At 38.7% G+C, this 24,855-nt stretch overlaps 1 protein-coding gene across 2 annotated transcripts in view; it reads left to right on the top strand.

Moving 5' to 3' along the window:
• The window catches only part of fntb (farnesyltransferase, CAAX box, beta), a 76,894-nt gene that overhangs the window by 26,580 nt on the left and 25,459 nt on the right, over window positions 1-24,855 (top strand). For both annotated transcript variants that reach the window (XM_048537119.2, XM_048537118.2), the window contains exons 3-8: window positions 1,703-1,775; window positions 9,399-9,490; window positions 10,509-10,655; window positions 15,575-15,658; window positions 20,559-20,645; window positions 21,683-21,812. In XM_048537119.2, coding sequence (XP_048393076.1) covers window positions 1,703-1,775; window positions 9,399-9,490; window positions 10,509-10,655; window positions 15,575-15,658; window positions 20,559-20,645; window positions 21,683-21,812 — 613 coding nt within the window. The remainder of the gene's footprint in view (window positions 1-1,702; window positions 1,776-9,398; window positions 9,491-10,508; window positions 10,656-15,574; window positions 15,659-20,558; window positions 20,646-21,682; window positions 21,813-24,855) is intronic.

Genomic DNA, 24,855 nt, shown 5'->3' with positions numbered 1-24,855 from the left:
CTGACCTATGCATTCTTTAACATGTATATATTATAGTACTTTGCCAGAGTTCCTTTATGTTGCTCACATGTAACAATTGGTGCAGAATTAGATGCTGTCAGCTGAAGTGTGAGAATTGCAGTGGGTTGAACTAAGTCCAAAGTAGTTTATTGGAGCAGTTCAACAGCTGCAGTCCCAGCTTATCTTGTCTGATTAAAGCATTAAATACTATTAAACTTCAAGTTCCTTGAAACTAATGCAATAAAACTGTGATGGCCGTGGAAACCATGACACGCAATTCTGTTCCCAATTGTGACATCCTTACTCATGATTATTGAGCAAATTCTGTTTAGGGTCTTCTATTTCTGAGACCTTAAAGGAATACACTAAAATCTGCTCATGTATAAAACATCCCAAGAGGAAATATTACATTTCTAGCTTTCATGAATTTTATGACTGGTTGTCTTACTTTTTAATTAATTGAATCATCAATTGTCTTGGATCTGTAATATGAAGGAAATGAACTAACATTATGCTATGATTTAAATGCAGTGTGTACGGGCAGGATATCAATATACTGTAATTTTATTTCACATGAGTATACAAGATATTTAAGATTTGCAAAATTAAGTGTCAGAAAATTCAATGCATCCATTCATTGTCTGGTTTTGGACCTAGAATTGTAGAAACACAAATTTTGCAGCCTGCAAGTGTCTGTTTGTGAACCCTTTAGAGTTAGACTCCTTGCTGACTTTTCATTATTGTAATTCTTTTCTGGTTTTGAATTGAGAGCTGGAAATGACTTGTGGACTTTGGGACAGCTTGTAATAAAAGGAAAAGAACAGATTAAACAAGCTTGTTTGTTTGAGGCCAGAACCTGGAGACTAATTGTAGTTGGCTTTTGATAAAAGGGGTTCCAACAGATGTAGGAACCCATTGAGCATTGATAGCAGAAGTTGGTCATTGACAAGGCCGGTACTTGGGAATTGGTTCCAGGAAGTCTGGAAGAGAGACCCTGTGTTCCAGCAGATGAAAGTTTATTGAATGAGGCCTCGGGAAGTGTCGATCATGGCAGAACCAGAATTGAATTATTTTGAACTGTCTTTTCTGGGAGATGGTTCTTGAACAGCATGAAGATTTGAAAGCTTCCTACCTAATCTGGTACACCACCTTCCAAAAGGCCCAAAGAGTGGATAGCTGAGTTAGAAGTATTGCTATCTGCCTAAGAACATGACCGTGATCTCCACATGTGCCTTTGAATTAATGCATTGTGAAAACCATTTGAAGTAATCTGGCCAATTTTGTTATTTTCTTCTATTTATCCATCAGCTGTCTTTGTCTTTTTCTGTGAATGGTGGCTGAAAAACCAAATGTTTCAGGTTTAAAGCATAGACCCCAGTGTATTTGTTTAATTGTTTTCCTCTGCTAAAATTGTGTATTTAATAATAGTCTTTTGATGTACAAAACAAAACGTATTTGGAATTAATTATTCACAGTTGATATTGGTTATTGAAGAGTCTGGTTAGGAACCATTGGAGTAATTACTGGGGGGCCTTTAATTGTACTGTGTTGTGAATACAGGAAAAAGCAGATTTGGTTTGGTTGTCTCTCTCCATGTCATAATACAGCTTGAATATATAGATAAAAATATTAACTGTAAAACAGGTATTGATTCAGTGTTGCCAAATATCTGTATTGATTGATTTAACCATGTGTTTTCCAGACCTGCTCTTCAAAGAGAGAAACATTTCCAATACTTGAAGAAAGGTCTGAGGCATCTCTCAGAGTCGTATTCGGTAAGACTGCAGGCAAGAAAAATGGAGGGGCAAGAATCATGTGCCTTGAATTTTTAATGTGTAGGTTCAATGGGAAGTTTTGAAACTCGGGTGTTAATGTCTTAATTAAAAAAAAGGATTGCCTTTTGTGTGTGTAAAATGACTTTCAATGCAGCTGTCATTCAGTCAAATTTGCCATGGTGACAGCTGTGTGTACCAGGTACAACATTGCAACAATTCATTTGGTTCATTTCGACAGCACCTTCCAAACCCACATATCTACCAACCAGCTAGAAGAGCAAGGACAGTAGATGCATACAGGCAAGTTCCACTGCAATCTATATACCATCATAACTTGGAACTACATTGCCGTTCTTTCTTTTGTTGGGTGGCTCAGTGGTGAGCACTGCAGCCTCACAGCACCAGGGACCCTGGTTCGATTCCAGCCTTGGGCAACTGTCCGTGTGGAGTTTGCACATTCTCCCCTGCGTCTGCGTGGGTTTCCTCCGGGTGCTCCGGTTTCTTCCCACAGTCGAAAGATGTGCAGGTTAGGTGGGTTTATCATGTTAAATTGCCTGTAGTGTTCAGGGGTGTGTGGGATGCTTCAAGGGGCAGTGTGGACTGGTTGGGCTGAAGGGCCTGTTTCCACACTGTAGGTAATCTAATCTAATCAAAATCCTGTACTCTCCTTTTTAACAGTGTTGTGTATGCACTGTATCACATAGACAGCAGTGGCCCTGGAAGGGGGCTCACTGTATTAGGGATGGGCAGTAAACGAGGACCTAATCAGTGACATCCATATCGTGTGAAAGACTAAAGAAAGCCATCTCATGGCTGCTTTTTGGCATGTAAAGTATATCGAGATGATCTTCAGTTCTGATTAGAATAAACTGAAATATAGAAAAAATATAACAGAAACTAGCAAGTTTTGAATACAGGTCCCATAAACGAGCAGCTGATTTGGTTCTTTCTGTTCTTCACATGGAGCATACTGCAAGGAAATGGAAGGATTAGCATACGTATTGAAAGTGTGACATGGTGTAAATTACTATAACTGTCTTTTATGTTGATTGAGTGTTTATACCTCCTATAAGTTAGAATGGTTTTATGGGTTCCTATACGTGGGACAGCAGCTTCCTACTCTGGCCGGATATAAATATCCCACTTCAAGTTAATCCAGACTTCAGAGACTCCGCTGCAACGTTAATTGGATCTCAAGCTGGATCGTGAAGAATGAAGCTGGACAGTAATCCTTTGCTTTGATAATCTGTTTATTTACAAAATGAGGCATTAGATAGAGACATTACACTCTGCCTGCAGCCCACAGTGCTCCCGTATTTATCATTGTGCTTGGAAATATTTTTCAGTTACCGTGTTCAGAGATGTTATTTACTCCTCTGAACAGGTGGGACCTGAACCCAGTCTTCCTGACTGAGCTACAGACACTACCACTGCTTCGAGCCCCATGCAAGTGCTGTTGGCACTTAATTAAGTGGTGCCCTTCAACTGTGTAGCTCATCAGTATACAAAAAAAATTAAAATCTGGTCTTCACTTGCCCCTGTTTGGTGCGGAGTTTGAACCTCCGTCTTTTGACTTCGAAGACGATGTTGGTACTATTTTCCAATTTGCTTCAGTTAAGTCAGTGGAGGAATGCAGAAATGGATAGTGCAGATAACCTAAAGCAGGCGTCTAATATATTTGGATTTTTGGAAAAATCCACACATTAGGAACTTGTAGAGCCCATGGAGTTGGAGGTAATGTGCTAGCACGTATGGAGGATTGGCTAACTAATAGACAGTTGGGATATGGGCAACGTTTTCAGGATGGCAACCTATAACTAATGAAGTACCACAGGATCAATGCCGTGGCCACAATTAATTGCAATGTATCTCATAAGGGGTCACACGTGTAAGACAGATGAGGAAGAATTTCTTCTGAGGGTAGTGAATCTGTGGAATTCTTTACTACAGAGGGCCATTGAGGTTGGGTCATTAAGTAGCTGAGTGGCCTACTTCATCTTCTGTCTCATGGATGACTTATGGGCAGGGTCACAGACATTTATAGTTTGAGTACTGGTGAATTTTACCCATAATTTCAGTCTGGTTTACTGGATGGGTGACTACCAAATATGCTTCACCTAAAAGTTGGAATAACTTATAAGTAAATAACCATTTGTCATCGGTTTTTTTTAATTTTAAATACTATAACCACACTATACCTTCAAGCATGTCTCCTTTTGAATTTGAAATGCAGTATATGTATAGCCAAGTAAGTGTCACGGCAGGGGGGAGGAAAATCCATTTTGACAGCTTGTCGAGAAGCATGTTTTCCCATATTTGTGTTTGAGTGTGTTTTATGCCACGAGACTGTCATGATGTTGATTTTCCCAAGAACTTTCAGAAAAGGAATTTCAAGTTTAGAAGACTGTTTCCGTACTTGTATTCCCATTTAGGATGGCCCATCTTGTGGATGGTTATTTTGAATTGGTGGAGAGCATTGTTTTATTGAATGTGATTTTATTATTTGCACTCAATGTGCCTATTTTTTTGGCCTAGATTTTGTGGTCACCAATGAATAAAAGTCTTTAGTGGGCACTTTGGTGTTGATTTTAGCTTAAGATGTCAGTTACTGTTAATCTGCCATCTGTAAGGATCTCCGGTGCCTAGAGGCAATGAAATCCTCAAGTAGGCTCAGCACTGAATTTGTTTGAAGAATCCTCACTGTCCACAAACTCAGAATTGAAAGACACTGATTATCATTCACTTTTACAGAACAGAATAAAGATCAGGATATATGAAATAACTCCGCAGAGGCCAGTATTCTGCCACCCAAGTCAGTCTTTATTTACGCATGCAAAAAAACTTGACATTGGCCTGACTTCCTCAGAGCCAACTCTTTGAGCAAACAGAACTTCTCACACTTCTGTTTATCTGTGAGACAGGGCTCCCTGATTGGACCATATTAATAACCCCATCTGACTTTGTTACAATCACTCACAATGTACAAGCAGAAAGCTGAAATATGTTAATCAATTTAGAAAAAGGTATTTGCAGTCTTTCAAAAAAAGGTGTTTTTTAAACTAATGAAGTTTGTACTTCAGACTTCAAAAATTTGTTTATTACCAGAAAAGGTATTTAGTTACCATGTTTTAGAATAGCATTAGAGGCTATATTACACTTCATTCAACAAGATTTACATTTTTAAATGGGTTATCCAGGAAGTATCGAGCATATAAAATTAATGTTTACATCAAATTTCTGATTTTCCTTATTTTTCTGAAGGTTTCACAATTACATCCCGTGGAGGAGCAGGGTTATGACATATAGCAATTTCCTTTTTTTTGCATTTAACTGCTGATGTGGATGCCAGATGTTACTGTTAGTTTTATCCATGATAACAATGAAACTTAGAATTTGGGCATCATTATAACTGCAGATTCCAAGCTACTGAGTGTTTCTGTATAATGTTCAGTTTTGCCATGATGATTTAAAGAACTGTCTGCTTTTAAACAAGGACATTGGTCATTGCATGCTTTTCTCTGAAGGAAAAGGAAATTGCACCTGCTGAGTTGTGAGAGGGTGAACACCGGAAACAGAAATGGAAATAGGCCACTCAGCCAGTCAACAAAAATATGACTGATCATTTGCCTCGATATCCTTTGAATTCCTTTTACTAGCTGGAAATTTAATTTCCAATTAGAATTCCAAAAAAAAAAGTTAAAGCTAATAGCAATCACACTGGTAATTTAAAAATAGTGTCTAGCGGAGCCTTGTTCTTCATCACATTAACTAAGGTTGTTGAAAGTTGCTGGGGCAGGTAGAAATGATCTGGATTTGTGATTAGATCAGCCATGATCTTACTGAACGGTCAGGTGGGCTGCTGGGGGTGGGGAGTGATTGGGTAGGAGGAGGGGCTTGAATGGTTTATTTCTGCTGATTCATATGTCTCTATGTAATAGGACAGCTTGTTCAGAGTTAGGGCAAACACTGGATCAAGCTGCCTTCTGTGCTTTCGTTCAATGATTCAATGCAGTCACCACAGAGTCATCTCTGGAGATTCAACAGGCAGCATAAAAGCTTGTCCTACTTTAATTTCTTATTGATAACAACATTAGTATGATTATAATAAACTCATTCCTGCCCCCAGTAACAAATCAGAGGATAAATGCTCAATTTATATGCCGTGGTGCCGACATCCTGTTATCTTCCTGTTATTACTCCCACTTAGGCATCTCTATGGAATTGATTATTTTTCTGATTTTCAGTTGAAGTGTGAACAGTTGTGGATGTGTGCTTAAACTCTTGGCCCTTCATCAGCTGCCACGTGTGAAGTGATCATTAAGTCCCCCGTAGAATACCAGCAGTTCCTCTAAGTTGCATACGATCCTGATGTTGAAATACAACGTTGATGCTGGGTTAAAATCCTGTAACTTCCTCCGTAATAGCACTACAAGGACTCCAGCAGTTCACGGACATCGCACGCCACCTTCTGAAGGGCATTTAGTATGGGCAATAAGTAAAGATCTTACAAGTATTGCCAGCTTCCCATAAGCAAACGAACAAAAACATTCATGGTTTTCTTAAACTTTGATCAAGGCGTATATCAACCTCCCAAATTCCAGGGATTATTGACCAAATTTGTGAAATTTATCCTCAAACTAACTCTTGGAGTCTGGGTACATCACACTTCCTATGAGGTGAGATGCTTGGAACTGCTCTCAATATCTGTGGTCTGACTGGGTTTGGTACAGTTGAAATGTAATTTCTACCCTTTTTTTATTTCTTAAGATATAAAGGCCAATGTTACATTCATCCTTTTTGATTATTTCCTTTGCTTATCCATGACACAGATCTGTGTAGCTAGACTCCCAAGCCATTTTGGATGTCCACTGTTTGCATTGCTTCATTTAGAAAGTATAGTGTTGTCTCCCCTTTGAATGAAAAGTAGATGATCTTGTACTTGCACATATTTAAAACCATTTGTCACAGTTTCAACTATTCAATAAATCTGTCAACACTTCATTGAAATTTTATGCTTCCATATTTACTGCTTCCTTTACCATCTGACTTTGCAACATTTACTCCTCTACATGATGTTGTCAAGTCTGGTGTGCTATATCATTCACACAAATAAGTGAATCACTAAGGAATCATAACATTTTATTTAAAACAAACACAAATTAAGAAAGATAATCCACTGTCTAGGAACCAAGAGCTGAAGACAGGATTGAGTTATGTTGGCCACAACTTGAGCCTTTTTAATTTGTGAAATACTATGTCTTATGAGTGAATTAAAAATACATGTATATGCAACAGGAATTATAATATTTTTTAACTTAATACTAGTAATTGAGGATGTGGAGTGAGATGAGAAAAGCATTTTTCAAAAGGAACAGAAACATAAACCATCATTTTGTGTGGCATCAGTGTGTACTTTACAGATGGGAATTCGCAACACGTTGCAAGGTCAGTTTTTTGTGACAGCTGATGATGGTCAAAGTAACAATCTGAAAGAGTTCCAAGTATCACATCATTACCACAGTAGTACTTGGCACATGGATAGTGCCACTACTGCTAAATCACTACAAGTTGGCTCAAATAATGCTTCACTATAGTAGTGTGGGAGGTGGGTGATAACACATTGAACTGTAGCTAGGGTATCTTGAGGTGTGATTTAAGGAGATGGGTTTGAGTGTTAGGGAAATTAGCAGAACCCAACAAAATGGCAGGATGAAAACAGGGTTTTCAGTACATTATGCTTTCTCCTGTGTAGAGTGCCTCTTCGGTCACAACACACTTCTTACCCCAATACCACACTGTTGTCAGCACCACTGGCCTCTGTTGACGTTAATTCTCTTGTGCACTGGATTTAGTAACACTTTCATGCTTGCTCCGTTTCTCTACTTCAGTGCAACCTGTTTTAAATGAGAAAAGATCCATCACAGGATGGCCAGTTTTCAGATGATGTTGGTTTTTGGCTAGCCAGATCTGAGACACTTGACCGGTGTAACCTTTCAGATACTTCAAAGTGTTTTTTCCATCTGTACTAAACAAACAAGACTGATTTTGCAAGGTTAGAATGACACTGTAATTATTCAGTGTTCTTGGAACTCTGAAAGGTGCCATTTGAAACATGGCTTATTCTTTCCATTGCTTTAATTTCTTGAGGATTCTAAATGGTACCTGTTTTAGTCTAAGAACCTTATAAACATTTTTGGCCACAATGTTTGCAGCAGGCTTCTGACTGAGGGGTGCAATGGTGTGCATACACCAGAAGCAGAGAGAGGGTTGATTGTAATGTTTAGTCACCTTTCATGTTGAATTGACACGTATTGGGCTGCGCGGGTCAGTTAGTTAATTCCCAGGTAACAATGCCTTTTGCTGCTCAAAGCCCCCTGTCCTGTTAATGTCTTTTTTTTTTCACATGCCAAATCGTTTAATTTCAAAATGAGATATTTTTCAGTTGCTTTTGGTGTGGAAATAATGGAAGTATGGTGTTGCATATTATTGCACACTTATGCTGAAGTACAAGCAGGGAGGTGAGAAAGCAGCGTTTAGAGGGAAACAGAGGAGAGTTCTCAATAAAACATTCTACCTCTACCTCAATCAGAAACAGTGCCACTGCTCAAAATCTCTTTTCATTTTCAATAAATATCCAGTTGTCTTGTGAAAAACCATGATTCAATTTGCCTCCACCATGCTGTCAGGATGTTGATACCAGATTTTAGCCATTTACGAATAAAATAGCATTTCCTAATGTTGGCTGCACTTGTTTTGCCAGCCCCTTTTAAACAGTTCCATCTGGTTCTTGATCCTTCTGCCATTGGAATAGCTTATCTTGAGCTACTCCTAATGGGATTCCTTATGATTTTGGAGACTTGTATTAAACTTCTCAAGCTTCCTTTGAGAGAATAATCCCCCATTTGCTGACCCAAGTACACAACTGTCATATCTTTATCGGTAAAACCATTTCGTAAATTTATTTTCACCCTCTCCAGAGATCTCGCATCTTCCTTTAAAGTATCATGCTAAGCATTGGATGCAATACTTACCTGAGGCAAACTGATGTGTTATTAATTTCAGCTTATGGGAAATTTAGTTTGTGAAAACTCCAAAATGCCATAATTAAGTGACATGCATAGGTCCAAGTTCAAAACCTGCAACAAAATGGTTTCGTAGAATTTGAGAACCAAATGCCCTTACTCAATCTCAAGTTCATTTGTTGCTTTCTGAGCGTTTTTGTTGCTTTTAGGTATTTGCGATGATCTTGCTGTAGTTAATAACTGGTGTTCGTTAGCTCAGTTGGCTGGTTTATGATGCAGAGTAAAGTAATGCCGATAGTGTGGATTCAATTCCTGGTTGAGGTGACCATGAAGGATTTAGAACATAGAACATAGAACATAGAACAGTACAGCACAGAACAGGCCCTTCAGCCCACAATGTTGATTTTTCCTCTCAATCTCTCCCCTTGCCAAAAGCATGGTGACTCTCTGGTTAAAAGGTTGTTTTCAGACAAATGCTGTAATGCAGCTTGCATTAATTTGATTTTAATGTTTCTATCCGTTTGATCTTTCATCAATGGTTTTTCAGCCGTATTTCTTTTATAATTTGGTGACAAATAATGCGTTTCTGTTTTGTTTCCAGTGTTTGGATGCCAGCCGGCCCTGGCTTTGTTACTGGATCTTACACAGTTTGGAGTTGCTAGGAGAACCAATTGATGATTGTATGGCTTCAGAGTGCGTATACAAGTTCGTTTTTATTGTTGAATGTCCATTGTTTGGTTTTGTTTTGTGTCTGTAGCTTGCATGACCCAAATTTGTACTCTAACATTATCATAAGTAGTCTAGACTGAAACTGGCAATTCATAATCCCTTTTATGTTAAAACAAAGGCAAAGAACAGTATTTCTCAAAGTTGGTGCTGATATTTTGAGGAACTGACTTGAGGGAATTAATGAGGCTGGTGTCAGAGAACTTAACGACATGGTAGCTGCTCGAGCTGATACAGAAGTATTGTTGGTTGCGCAATTATTTTTTTTCCCAGCACATAAATATGCCATCCTATTATGCCTCACTAGAGGTGCCTTAAGTTAAGATCACATTACATTTGTATGCTCATAATAGAGACATGCACTTGAACTTAAACTCAAAAGTACCTTGCCTAGTCCTAATTTTTGGTCTTGTGCTTGAACAGTACGTAATACGTGTGTCGGTCAGAATCTTCAGAGACTGCTGATGGTCTGAGCTTCATAAGGGTGCTCGAAGTCAGTGGCAAACCCTTTTCAATCAACATAGACAGCAAAAATCAGCAGTTTATTTGCTTATTTATAAAAATTTGAATGTGCAGTAAAATGACTTGAGACCTAAATATTCATGTACACAGTGTTTTTTTTGTTCCAACTGTTCAAATTTTTTAGGGCCAGGATTGTTTCTGCTGATGTATGTCCATTTTAGGTTGCACTGTGTTCTAAGTAGTGATAGTTGACCATGTCAGTATCTGCAAACCTGATGCAATATTGGTGTAGTTTTGAATTTGGGTTATTGTGTTGAGGCTGTGAAGGCAATTCTAGGCAATGAAGTCAATTTGGGAACTGAGGGCAGCCAATGTTCAGGTATTTGTGGAGGAAATGTATAAATAATTCCTTTTGCAGCTGATATTCTTCCTATTGCTCAATCATTGTGCTGTATTGCAAAATATTAAAAATCATAAACTGACAACAAATTTAACAGTTACATTTTTGATCCTTTCTAAATAGTATTTGTCAATTCCTATCACGATGTCAGAGTCCAAATGGTGGATTTGCTGGTGGACCAGGCCAAGAGCCACATCTTGCCCCGACGTATGCAGCAGTGAATGCACTCTGCATTATAGGCACAGAAGACGCATATAACGTTATCAACAGGTAAGTGATCATAGCAATCAAAGAATAGTATGAAAGTATGGTGTTTCAAAAAGAAAAACATATTAAATGTAGATTTTGTGCAGTATGTGTTGCACATCAAGAGACAACAGGGAATTTGTATGTGAAGTATGTACAATCTTCAGTTTAACACAGTGTGGAGCTGGAGGAGCACAGCAGGCCGGGCACCGTCAGAGGAGCAGGAAAGTTGACGTTTAGGTTTGGGACACTTCTTCGAATGTGTAGCTTTCTGGAGATCAAGCCTTGCAGTTCTGGAGTTATCACAAAAATTAAAGTCTAAAAAAAAAACAGGTTCCCAAGAAATCTGGTTTCAGATCTCGGTTGATAGACACAGACAAGGTTTCTAAACTTAGCATTAGATGCTAGCTACAAGTAAGCAATTCAACTAATTTTAGTAGTCTATGTAAATCAAATCAATGCTGTATGTAACTCCCTCTTGCGCACAGGCAGATGGACGGGAAAAGAAAACACATGAATGGAGGGACAACCAGTCTCTACATCTTGTAGACGAGATGTGTTGGCTTGATTTTTGCTAACCTGAAAGTTTCTCCTCCACCTTCTTCGAAATGCTTCCACTATGAAAGGCTTCACTTATTCAATTCAAAGTCACAACCTGCGTTATCCACAGAAGGAAATAAAAAGCAGATTTCTTCAGGATTAAAGTGGCTTACTGAAGAGAACAGAGAAAGAGAGTTTTTTTTGTCTACTGCAGACCTGCTTGGTTTCACTTCTTGGGTCTGATCTAGCTTCTCTCTGTCTTGCTTATTGCCCAAATTTGTTCGCAAGCAGCAGGGCTTTGTCATTGATAATTGGCCACTAATCCACGCCAATTAACTTCACTTGTAAACGATCCCTTGGCTTCAGTTCATCCACAGCTACACAGACAGAATTCAGGAAAGGTATCAAATTTCTTACTTGCAAGCCATCTTGTAAGTTCCTGGCTTTCAAAATAGTTAGTTATTATTCATTTCAGTCCATAGTTTTAAAAAGCACAAAAATAAAAACAGTCTTGGCACAAGCCATTGTTGAGTGGACTTTCTGCAACGTTGTGCATTGCAATAATACTTAGAATATCAAAAATGTCCCAATGGTTGTCATTTGCAAATTCACCTCCATTATCTATTAAAAAATATTGGTGACCAAAGATCTCTGCTGGCCCACTTTTCCATGACATTCTGCAGTATAGCCTGTCCATGTTGTTCATTACCATGGATATGCTAAACTTGTTTGCCAATATACACACAATGTGTTAAATAAGCATTTTAATCTTTGCCCCATGTCATCAGAACTGTAGTTCCTACTTCATTAACTTCCTTGTCTAAAGCAACACCTGCAATGGGTGTGGTGATATCTTGTGATATTTAATACATGGGCCATATTTCAATGTGAACGTTTCTAGAAGAGATTAGTACTTATTATCCACAACTCCAGCATCCTTCAACAGTGAATTTAGCTTTCCTGAAAAGGGATGCGCAGATTGTTTATGCAATTTCCAAGCAATCCTCTTTTCTCATCAACTGGATGTGTATCTGCAGAGGTCAGCCACACTTCTTGGACCACTTGACAAGAGCCTGTTTTGGTTATGATACTGTTGGAATTGTGGATGAGTCATTTTTCAGAATGAAACTTGGCTTGGTGGATTATAAGTTTTTTTTTACATTTGTCTCAGTGAACATATTGACACGTGGTTACTGAGGTTTTTGTTTTCACACTTTTGTCTCACGAAAGGAAAGAAAACAAAACTATATTTAAGTTTGAAAAGATCTTAACTTAAACAACAAAAGCATGGATTCTCAACAGTATCCTCTTCAGATGCTCAATTCAAGAGCGTCTACACTTAACTCTTCAACTTGTTACTTAATTGGCTCTTGTCAGTTTTTCTCCTTGGACAGCTGAAACAGTTTCAAAACCTCTTTCCAGTTTTGATGATCTTTATCAACTCTTAGAACAGAGAACTTGGATTGCTTTTCACTTCTGACAGCTAAAAGACATAGGGTCTGTTTCCATGTCGGATGACTCTTCAGTCCAACCAGTCCGTGCTGACCATGGTCCCAAACTAAACTAGTCCCGCGTACCTGCGTTTAGGCCATATCCCTCCCAACCTTTCCTATTCAAGTACTTATCCAAATGTCTTTTAAATGTTGTAACTGTACCTGCAGTCACCACTTCCTCTGGTAGTTCATTCCACACAAGCCATTGTCAGTCGTGTCCTTTTTAAAATGTTTCTCCTCTCAGCTTAAAAATATGCCCCTACCTAGGGAAAAGGCCGTTGCTTTTTGCCCTATGTGTGCCACTAATGATTTCATAAACTTCTATAAAGTCACCACTCCACTTCTACACTCAATGAGAAAAGTCCCAGCCTTGCCAGTCTTTTTAATAACTCAAACCCTCCATTCCCGCCAACAGCCTGGAGATCTTTCTGGAATCCTCTCCACTTTAATTATATCCTTCCTATAACGGAGTGATCAGAACTGCACAGGATACTCTAGAAAAGGCCTCATCAACATCCTGCACAAACTTCCATAAATTAGTCTTTCTACAAAGCGAATAAAGCCCTTCTGGTAGGATGAAAGTTGTTCTCCTGAATTGAAAACTAAATTCTTCAGTGAGGGTGCAACTGAACCTGATTCATTCGAGCTAAACTATTTGAACCCACTGATCATGTGTTTCTGTGCATGTCAGAAACTGTAAACGCTTGAATGGGGCAATGGCCTCCTGGTACTATTGTTGGAGTGTTAATCCAGAGATCCAGATAATGTTCTGGGGACCCAGGTTCAAATCCTGCCATGGCAGGTGGTGGAATTTGAATTCAGTAAAATATCTGGAATTAAGAATCTAATGATGACCGTGAATCCATTGTTAATTGTTGGGAAAAATCCATCTGGTTCACTAATGTCCTTCAGGGAAGGAAACTGCCGTTCTGGCCTACATGTGACTCCAGACCCACAGCAATGTGGTTGATTCTTAACCTCCCTCTGGGCAATTAGGGATGGTCAATAAATGCTGCCTGGCCAGGGATGCCCTCATCCTGTGAATGAATAAAGGAAAAAAAATTAACATTACAGGTATCTGACTAGATTCTTACTAATTTGCTTGCTTGGAAATTATGTATTTTGGTCAATTTTCCAAACACCTTTCTGACTTTATGTTGGGAAAGAAGAATTCAGTTTCCTTTTAGAACTCCAACAAAAGTTACATATTTCAGATACCGCAATCTGCCACCATGTCTGAATATTTATGCTGTAAATAAAGTATAACTGATGTATGTATCCCCTGCAGTACATTTACATTTCTATTACTTGTGTGTTTTTGGGGATGTTGAAGTTTTGAGGATTCACTTGGTCAAGGTTTACTGTGGTTAGGCATACCTCTTGATTATCCAGCGTATTTGATCAAGTGGCACACTCCTGGACCTGTACGTGCTGGATAATGACTTGCTTACTGTAATATATTCTACACCTTATCATATGGGACAATTAAATTTAAAACTATCTCATTGTAATATGAAATGGCAACAAACAGTTTGCTACTTTTTGATAAATGCAGAAATGGAAAAATCAAAAGAAACTGTAATTGTTGTATGAGTTCCCAACTTGCCTGTATGTACATGTTACTTTTTTTAGTCACCAGTTGTCTTTTGCATTAAAAATGGTAGATGAGGCCTTATTGGCGCTGAAGGAAACATTTATGATCATAGTATTACATGTTCTTTTCTCCAAATGCCTCAGCACTGATCATTGCAGTTTTGCCTGTTTCTTCTAGCCATTGTTATATCCAGTGGTTTGATAATTTAAGGTAGGAGAGAAGTAACTGTGTAGTGAAACAAATTCTATACAATGTTATTACATACGTACGGTCAGTTTGAAATTTGAATTTCTGTTTTGTTGATTAGAGACCGTAATGATGCACATCTTCACGTTGGCAAAACATCTAGCTTTGATTCAGAATGGAACAGCTTGTTCAGCTTTCAGATGTCTTGAACACCGGTTCTTGAAACTAATTAGCACACGCCAGGAATACCCACTGCCTGATGAATGAGTGAAGATACCCAATGGGCTGATTGAGTTTCCTGTTCGTGCTTATTACAAAAATGCTGTAGCCTCGTGTGTCTAAATGATGTTCATTCAACATATACTTTACATGGAGTTGAGGTTGCACTCTTCCTGTGCACGTGGTTAATGTTCCTGTAGCTTGAGCTGTATTTTAAATATGAACTGTTTATAAGTGATCATTTATAGTTTGATTCATAAATCTTCTTATTTTGGCTTAGTTCACAATGATTGTGGGTTATAGGTGAAGATCTACAATCAATAATGGAACACCATGAATTATCAGGATAAATATTTTGTGTTGAGTCCCTAACCTAATTTGTGTGTGAAATTGTTCACCAGCCATCTTCCCCCTCTCTTTCTCCCATTCCAGTAACCATATGTACTCAAGTTCCTATTAAAGAAGTACACATAGGTAGAGGGAAGAAGCTTGTTTACATGTTCCCTGCTGATGTATGTGTTTTGTGATATGAGAGATATTGGACTGTCAAACAAGTCAGAACTTTTGTAAACAACACCCTCTCCTTTAATGTTTGTTTTTATTGGTTAAATATCCCAGTACCACAACCCCAGTCAAAAGCCGACTTCCCATTCACCACCCACAAAGATGTACAGCAACTTACAAGTGATTGAGTGTGGGCAATTTTGCAGCAAGGTTTTGTTAATTTCTATTCTAATCATTGCACCTTGTGTTCAAAGTAAGTATCACTTAAGATGTGATCTGTAATTGTGACCAAAAATCTGTGTTATGATGATCATTTCAAAGCAGTTGATAACTTAAATTCTAAATATTGTAGGTTTTAATTGAGGCTGAACTTGCTCTGATTGGTACTACTTTTTTTCTCATTGAAGGGAAAAGCTGCTAGAATTTCTATACTCTGTGAAACAGCCTAATGGTTCATTTACTATGCATGTGAGTGGAGAAGTCGACGTTAGGTGAGTTTTGATTGAGTTGCTCATTTTTGGAAGAAAGGAAGTAAGCATTGAGAACCATGTTTATACGTCATCTGAAATTATTTGCTGAGGCAATGGACATTGAGAATGAATGGTAAATACTTTCAAACTGGACTTTGTATTTCATTGCAAAATTATGCAATTCATTTATAGTAAAATGGGTAAATGACTTGATGCCTTTTGTTCAAAAGTTGGGACATCACCTAATTCTGTATTCTTTTCATCTTCCACTGTCAATTATTTCCAATACACCATCTAAATTAAAATTATAGAACAAATAGATTATTTAAAGTTTTTAAAATTAAAAATCAAAAATAAAACATGATATTGAATTCTTGGGGGAGCCGATACCTTAATCAAATATTGAATGGAATAGCTGATGTAGTTTGATTCGTGTCAAAGTTGCATGTTTTAAAAAGTTATTCATTGGTGGGAAAAGGGTGTCACTCATAATCTATAGCGAATTGCTCTTAGGGCAGCGATGAACTTTTGCAATTCATATAGTCTGGATAAATCTTCAATGAGTATTTTGTAATGATGATCTATTTCGAAATCAGAGCTCTGTGTGACTTGGAATGAAATTTGTAACTGGTGTTTTTGCATGCTCAACTATGCTTGCCCTACTTGTTGCTAGAGATTACCGTTTTGGAAAACCTATTGGGTCTTGTGTAGCAACAACATTATGCTGGTACTGCTTGGCGTAAATGTTTAGAGTGGTGAAATATTATCAAGTAGATTACATTGTTTGGGGTATTGTGGAGTTTCCTAAGTATTGCTGGAGCCTACACACTTTCAGCTGAGTGGAGAGTATTTCATCTCCCACCTTTACACCTCCTTGTAGGAGATAGAAAAGCTCTGAGGAGACTTGTTCTTGTCTGGTCAGTGGTGACCTTAGATTACTCACGATGAGGGATTCAACAATTCTAATGCTGTTGAATGTCAGAGGGAAGTAATTATACTCCCTCTTTGGTCTGAGGTGGTAACTGCCTGGCACAAATAGTCACTGAATAACTATCAGCCCAAACCCAGTTATTGTCTGGAACTTGCTGCATGTGAGCTCTTACTGATTATTATCCGAGAAACTGTACACTCCAAATGGTGACGGGCATCCTGTTTCTGACCTTATGATGGAGGGAAAGCCGCCAATGAAGCAGCTGAGGAAACTAAGATATTTTTGCAGTGGTATCTAGGGACGCAGGTGATTGGCCTTCAAACATTACAACCATCTTTCTAGTATGATTCCAGCCATAGAAGGGATTTTTTCTGATTCTCATTCAGTTTAATTTCAGTCGGATATCTTAATGCAAGTCAAATTTTGTCTTGATATTAAGCACGATGACTCTTTCCTCACCTCAGGAATTTTGCTGTTCGTCCACGTTTGTACCAGGTCTGTAATGTGGTCCAGACTTCAGTGGTCTACTCGACTGGATGTAGCAACTTTGCTTTCATCCCAAAGATGCTGTCAGACCTGCTGAGTTTTGCTAGTGTTTCTGAAACATGGATGAACAGGTTATGTATCAATGCCACTTGATTGCATAGTCAGGGACATCTTCCATTACAGTGCGCTTAGTACAGTAAATGCCCTACTTTTCTGTGGCAAAGACATACCCAGGAAGCCCTTTGCATACAATGTATTCATCTATTTTTGAATACGTGTGGAGTGAAACCACTTGGTTCAAGACGGATAGCTGCATGGAGGAACTCAAGAGTAGGCCACAGGGATGCTCTGTTTGACGTGGTTAGTTGAAGGTAGTTGTGAACATTTCAGAGTTAAATTTTGGAGTGCTTGTGGAGCTTCACCCATCTCTTTTGGTTTTAATAGTTTTCCACCATTTGCAAATGCTTATGACTGGACTGAAGAATGTTGATAAATCTGTTTGTAGTGGGATCACTAGGTTCTGACTATAGCATGTTGTTCCCGCTCTTTACCTCATGCTGCACTGTGTATACTTAGATTGTTTGATGCATTGTTGAACCAGAATTGGTTCTCCTGGTTTGAATGCCAGTTTGTGGAGTGCAATTATGTTGCTGGTCACACCTTGCATCTCCTAAGGTTTTCAATTTTGAGCTGCCAGATCCTTCTGAATCTCTTTTATTTGGATAAGAGAAAAGGTGGAGTGTTCAATGTGAAAATCCTCCAAAAGGATTGGGCAGTGGTCACTATTTCTAATACCATTTTCGAGAGTCGTGAGGTCAAGTAGATTTTACCGTCTCAATGGCTCTCTCCTCACCTGTCCCTGGTCCAGCAGATATATCTTTCAGGACTCAACCAGCTAGATCAGTAGTGCTGCTCCCAAAGTATATTCTGTGACTGTGCGATCATTAATGCTGCTTCCATAGGGTTCAACACTGGTTACCTGTTCGTGAGTGTGGGGAATGGTATTTGGAAGTCAGCTGGAGGTTTGACCTGTGACCACACAACCTCATGAGATCCAAAATTAATGGAAGATCCTGGGCACACTCTGGACTGAATTTGTCACCATCTCTAGTCTGTCTTGCTTATAGAATGGGTTTAGTGATGTAGATATCTGAGATGAGAGAAGGGGATTATTTAAGTACGTTCTGAATTTCAAAGCCAGTACTTTTGCATGGGGAAAGTTAATGGATTTTTAGTTGATTTAATCTAGAACAGGTGTGAATACCTATATAAATATTATTGCGGAGGCTACTTTGATGGAACCATTGCTGATTACTTGCAAGTTATCTCTCAGGAAAAAGAAGATCCTGGATAAATCTGATCTTGCTTGCCTCTAATTCTCCATGGCAAATCATGTGTATTTTGCCTCTTGACCGTTACAGGCATTCTCCAGGCTTCTGTTACCTCTCCAGTGATAGCAGCGAACAATCTAAATTGTGGAGAATCTGGAGTAGTAATCTGTATCACTGACTCTTTGGATTATCAGTGCACCATATTGTCTTCATTAGAACAGCGTGTTATTTTGGTACCAAACATCCATTTATCATAGAAAACATTTGCTTGACGCCTTTTAATTGTTTGGATAAGGGTCTTTCCAGCTGTTATGTTTCTTTTCTACTTGAAGAATTGTGGAGGTGTGCATCTAAGGCGTGTATTGATGTTTGGTTGCTTTGCTTTTTTATTCAGTGTTAGTTTGCTTTCTCCTGAATTGTGAAAGAAGATATAAAACACAATCCATTTCAGGGTGGTTAGGGATTTTCAGCTGTACTAGATATCCCTCTAAATATGGAAAAAAAAATCACTCTTCTAACTTAGTTGCTGTTCCTTCTGAAGTCAAGTGAAACACTAAATGTGTAATTTTAAATTACCAGGATGAAACATTCTCAATGAACAAATGACACCATCTGTCAGTTCGTGCAGCTTTGGCTCTCAGAGCAACAGAATAAGAGTTGTCCAACCAGGTAAAATGTGCGGAATACATTTCTTTACTTCAGCATGGAGCTGTCAATCAATAAACAAACGGTAGCTGGTTGGCTTCTTGACCTGGTGGATGTAACTTCCAAACTAAGTATCAATAGGTTCAAAAACAGAGGCGACTTCCTGACTGAAATCAATGTGAAAGGCAATGTTGACACCTAAAATTGCCTTTAAACTTGGTCTGCACCTGTGAATGTGGATTATTTTCCAATTGGGAAGCAGCCTGCAGTCGCTCATCAAAATCCGAGTTTCCATAACCTTAAAATTCATAAGCCACTATATATACCACGTTTCTGATTTGATTTGTAATTTTAGGTTTTTTAAATGTTATGTCAAAGTTTGAAGATCACTTCACCACTGCAAAGGATTTTTATCTTTGGAATACCCAATTATTCTATCATAACTGTGGATGTAAATAATGTTCTAAAGCTCAGTCTCTTTTTCAATTCAACTTTTCTAGAAAGAAAATTACAGAGAAAACCAGCTAACATTCTAAGTGAGAAATCGTGGATCATATAGTTTCTGAAAAGAACCACAAGGAGGCTATGGCAAGCAATAACATTCTTGAAATAACTCCAGAGGCTGGGATCCCATCACCAAGTCACCTTTTATTTACATTTGGAGAGTCCTTGACACTGATCTAGCCCTCTGAGCCAGCTCTGAGAGATGGGATGTCTGACACTCCCTGTTCTTATCTGTCAGCCAGGGCTCTCTGATTGGGCATGTTAATCTGGTCCAATCAGGGCATTCCTATTCTATGAGGTCTACCTACTGACCTCATTACAGTCTCTAAAATTCTGTCCGTTCGTGATAAAGCCGAGAGTTATCTGTGATTTATGTTTAATGATTCGTCTCGCTGAAACCCTGATAAAGTAGTCAGTTCAGTTCACACTGCAAACTAGCTAGCCATATTTGTAATTTTGCAAGGAGGCTTTCAGAATATCTTTTGAAAGCTAATATTTTTCACTATTTGACGGACTGTGGTCTTGCATCTTTGAGACTGAGTTACATGACTGGAACAAGGCTGGAGTAGTTTTTATCTACATGTCACTGATGTTTTGGTGAATGCAATAATTCATGCAAAATTTGAAAGCACCTGTTGCATTACAGTAATCGAATTGATCTAAAATTTGTTTTTTTCAACAGAATAAATATATTTTGTGTATAATTAATGTTGCGTTCTTGGCTGCTGTGCAAAGACTGGTGAGATTGACAATGTAGCGGAAGCAAATCAAGCTGCTAAAAGTACAGGATGCTTAGCTTTAATGTTCTTGTGTTTCCGGATTTAAAACTGCAGCATTTGAAATTACTTATTTGCAAGAGGAAACACTGTTCAAAGCCTTGAGCTGTTTGTTTTTTGATAAATTATTAACATCGGTGATGTGAAGATTGACACTTACAAATTCATTATTTTGGAATGTTCCCCACTGATTTCAAACACTTTTCACTAAATGATGCTGGAAGAAAATTCACTGCTCTATTTTCTAGGAGTGCCTACTGTGCGGCATCTGTTGCCTCCTTAACGAACATCATCACACCAACATTGTTTGAGGGGACACCTGAGTGGGTGTTAAGGTCAGTGTTTATAAAATGAGAAAAACCAATAGACAACTCAATTGTTTTCAGAAGTTGTGAATTAGCATTGATGCTTGGAATACATTGCTTCCTTGAATAATCAAGTAATGTGCGAAGGGTATATTCACAGTGATCATATATGTTGCATCCTTTTACTTAATTGCACTATTTATTAGATACCTTCACATCCTGTTTTAGATCGGTGGTTGGGCAGTCTGCTTCATTGCATCCCGTGCTAGGTGAGCACAGCAGGAACAGCAGTTCAATTGCTGTGAAGAAAATTCTCCTTTCCAACTGTCCTCCTCCTCTTGTCTGTTGCAAATAAGCCAGTAAAGGTGCAGAACCTTTGTAAACACAGTTGAGATTATAATTGGAATTGGCTCACCTGTTCACTCAATCAAATGTTGTTATTTAGCCAAAATGCTGAAAATGTTCAATTAATATGTTTTGAGTATCATTTTTAAGAATTGATTGGATAAACTCTTTTGAAAGAAAATATTCTTTCTACCCACTGTTGCATTCAATAATTATTCAGTTGATCCCTCCAAAACTGGAGTGTATAGGAAGTAAGGAAGTTGCTGTCAGAAGGGAGTCATGTGCGTCCTCCCGAAACTACTGTGCTGTAGGTTGGTTTATTCTGGGAATTCACCAGCACTTATAGATCTGACTTTTAAATTTGTTCATGTTACTCGATAAAGCAAAATGCAAATCTGACAATAACAAATTTTAAGCTTTTGGCAGTGTTTCAATAGTATGATCACTAAGTGTGCATATATTCAAGAAACTTATTTTGAGAGGTGGTGTTTATGTACATAGGTTTTTGGATCATGTTCAGGATTCAGTGTTTGAAACTGACCATTTCATGTCAGGGTAAAAGTCTGAAAAATCACCGGTTAAGATTTAAGCTATGTCAAAACAGAAAATCAAATGTGGCCTTGTAGTATATCATGCCCTACAGAAGGGAACAGCACAGCGGAAGTGTAAAGTTGCTTTTGATGACCTTTGTAGAACATTGATCATTGTGTTTTCCTTCACAGATGTCAGAATTGGGAGGGTGGGATTGGAGGTGTACCTGGAATGGAAGCCCATGGTGGCTATACTTTCTGTGGTATGGCTGCCATGGTTATCTTCAAAAAGGAATGGATGCTGGACCTCAAAGCTTTGTTAGTAAGTCAGAACATCCGGACATTTTTTTTTTGGGTGTCTTTTGTTTCCTATAATAATATCTCTGATTTAAGGACTTTAGCTGAAAGAACAATAAGTACCAAAGCGACTAGCTTATTTGGTTTGATATCTAATTGATATTGGGATATTCAAACTGCCATCACATAGTTTAGTTGCTGTGGCATGGTAGCTATCATTGAGTCAACAATAGTGACAGACCAGAATGTCTGTCTATCTTTACTTTTCTCCGACCATCAGTTGATTCCACTTGCACGTCTTCCAACATCTCCGACTGCTATTTTCAAGAGGTTATATGTTTTGAGAAAAATTGTTTGAAGTGTGATTTGACGTAAGTCACCATAACATTTTTACTCCATTCACTGAATATTAATTTTCTCCAGTATTTTTGACTGTATATGTACTGACTCAGAGAATTTGGGTGACTGCTCAGGGTCGACCGACTGAAAGCAGTTCACTTTTTTTTCCTCGAGTAAGAAGTGTGCACAGCTATTAAAACTAATGGAGTTGGGATCATTTTTATGAGAAATGATGCCTCTTGCTTGCACTGAGTCAGATTTGACCTTTAGATGGCAGTTGCTATAAAGATTGCCGGAAAAGAAATTTTAAAGATGATTGTCAAATAATTTGTCTTCTCTGTTCTAATGTGGAGTCATGTTTTCACAATTTTCCTCTTGTTATCTCCTTGAGGGCATTTGCCAGATGCAAAGTATTTCATATTTAATCTTTGTCCAACTAGAAAGTACAACAGAAACTGAGAGTTTGGTATGCAGTTGTGAGGTTGAATAAAAGGTAGAAAGAATGATAGTTCAAGGTGATTTCTCAGTGACTAAATATTTTTTGGTAGTGCTGACAAGCTCACATTTGAAGCCTCTTTCCTTATTCCCCTTGAACTGAATGGCTTGTGTGACCTTTTCAGAGGACAGTTGCTATAGGTCTGAAGTCATGTAGAGGAGACCAAATAAGGATGTCTTTCTTCCCTATAAGACGTCAGTGATCCAGATGATTTTATGCCAGTGAGGTTGCATGAATGATTTGAATGCAGGGCTGAAGAACATTGTGTCAAAATTTGCAGTAGATAATAATATGGGAGACATAATAAATAATTCTGAAGTGTAAAGAAGTGCAAGGCCTCATTAATAAGATAGACAAAATGCTGGACCCCTGTCATGAAAACAGAAAATACTACTAACACTGAGCAGGACAGGGATAATCTGTAGTTGGAGGAATAGATCAAATGCGCTGGATTTTTCAATGCCATATGACCATCTAGTCAATGTAGGTGAGAATGGCAAATCCAGACTCTGTGGAATCTGCAACATGGCAGCCTCCAAGGGAATTGACTTTGGAACTAAGATTGCCCCTCTGCCTAGAACTCGACAAAAGTATCCATTTAAATTGGAGAACTTGGAGGGTTGCATGGTTAAATAGCTAAGTTATCAAACACTTAGTCTAATGCTTGAGTAATTATTAAACTGACCATACAACTCTGTATGTAAGTAACCCTCTAAGATCCTGACGTGATACCCACTTTGAGTTTGATTTATTGTTACTACATGCACCTCGATATAGTGAAAAGTGTTGTTTTGCATTCCATATAGGCAGATTGTACCATACAAAATGCATCAGTGTAACAGAACAGAGTGCAGAGTACAATGTTACAGGTGCAGAGAGAGATCAACATCGCCATTAACATTTGAGAGGTCTGTTCAAAAATCCGATAACAGCAGGGTTGAAGCTGTTCGTACGTGTACTGAAACTTTAAGTCTTCTCCCGCCCCAGTTATACTCTCTTCCACCCTCTTCTGTCAGGCAGAAGCCACTGATTACGTTGGTTGCTTCCCTGAGGCAGTGGGAAGTATAGACTCAGTTAGTGGAATGCTGGTTTGCGTGATGGACTGGGCTGCGTTCACAACTCTGTAGGTTCTCGCTGTCTTGGGAAGAGCAGTCACCACACCACGCTGTGATGCATCCAGATAGGATGCTTTCTGTTGTGCAATTAAAAACTTGGTGAGTCTTTGTGGACTTGCCAAATTTCCTTAGCCTGTTGAGGAAGTAGGGACATGGTTGTGCTTTCTTGACACTGGTATCAACATGGGTGGACCAGGACAGACTTTCGGTGAGCATCATTTCCAGAAACTTAACACTAACACATCGCTCCCACTCTAACCTGTCACGCCTTCTGCACCCTTGTGACCTCATGTCCCTGTGGACCTGACAGTCCCACCTTCACAAACCCAAACCACTCCACCCTGCTGAAACCAATTCCTACCGAAGGTAAACACTTAGTTACCTTAGATACTGGACATTTCACAGGAGCTGCTAAAGGGGTTGCCTGTTTTGCTGGGAATTTAAATCACAATCCAGCTACTGATTGCTCTGAGAAAGGGAGCATGGTTTGCTTTCCCCAACTACAGTGGACCATTCAACTTTAAAGTAGGACTCCATGTTTCTGAAGTGCCCTGTTTGGAAGCTAATGTCAGAAAAGTGGAGATCTGTCATAACCTAAAAGAACAAGCACTCTGAGTGCATTGGCCACGCTTCAAAAAATCCGACCGTGTATTTGATTGAGACCTGCCATTGGAGCAGGAAATAATTAAATTGTTAAGATGTAATTAATTTTAAGCAAATGCAGATGTAGGGAAGAGTCATGTTGGAGAATGGAAAAGCGAGAAGAAAGGGCTATGTTCAGGTTGGCAGAAGAAATGTAGTGACAGAAGATATTATGATTCCAGGTGAAAGGGGATGATAATTTTGGACGAATTAAGTAACAAGTGCTTAGACTGAAGGAGGGGTAAATGGTAACACACTAACCTCGCTAGTCCGGAAGCCCCGGTTATCTTGGTATTTAGCGAGTTTTGAGAAGATTTGTAGCTCAGGTTGAAGTTCTGGATGTGAGTTTGCTCGTTGAGCTGGAAGGTTCGTTTTCAGACGTTTCGTCACCATTCTAGGTAACATCATCAGTGAGCCTCCGACGAAGCGCTGGTGTTAGGTCCCACTTTCTATTTATCTGGTTAGGTTTCCTTGGG

Source organism: Stegostoma tigrinum, chromosome 10, assembly GCF_030684315.1.
Source record: "Stegostoma tigrinum isolate sSteTig4 chromosome 10, sSteTig4.hap1, whole genome shotgun sequence".
NCBI lineage: Eukaryota > Metazoa > Chordata > Chondrichthyes > Orectolobiformes > Stegostomatidae > Stegostoma > Stegostoma tigrinum.
Note: the sequence above shows the minus strand (reverse complement) of the source record. Positions and strands in the feature narration are given on the sequence as shown.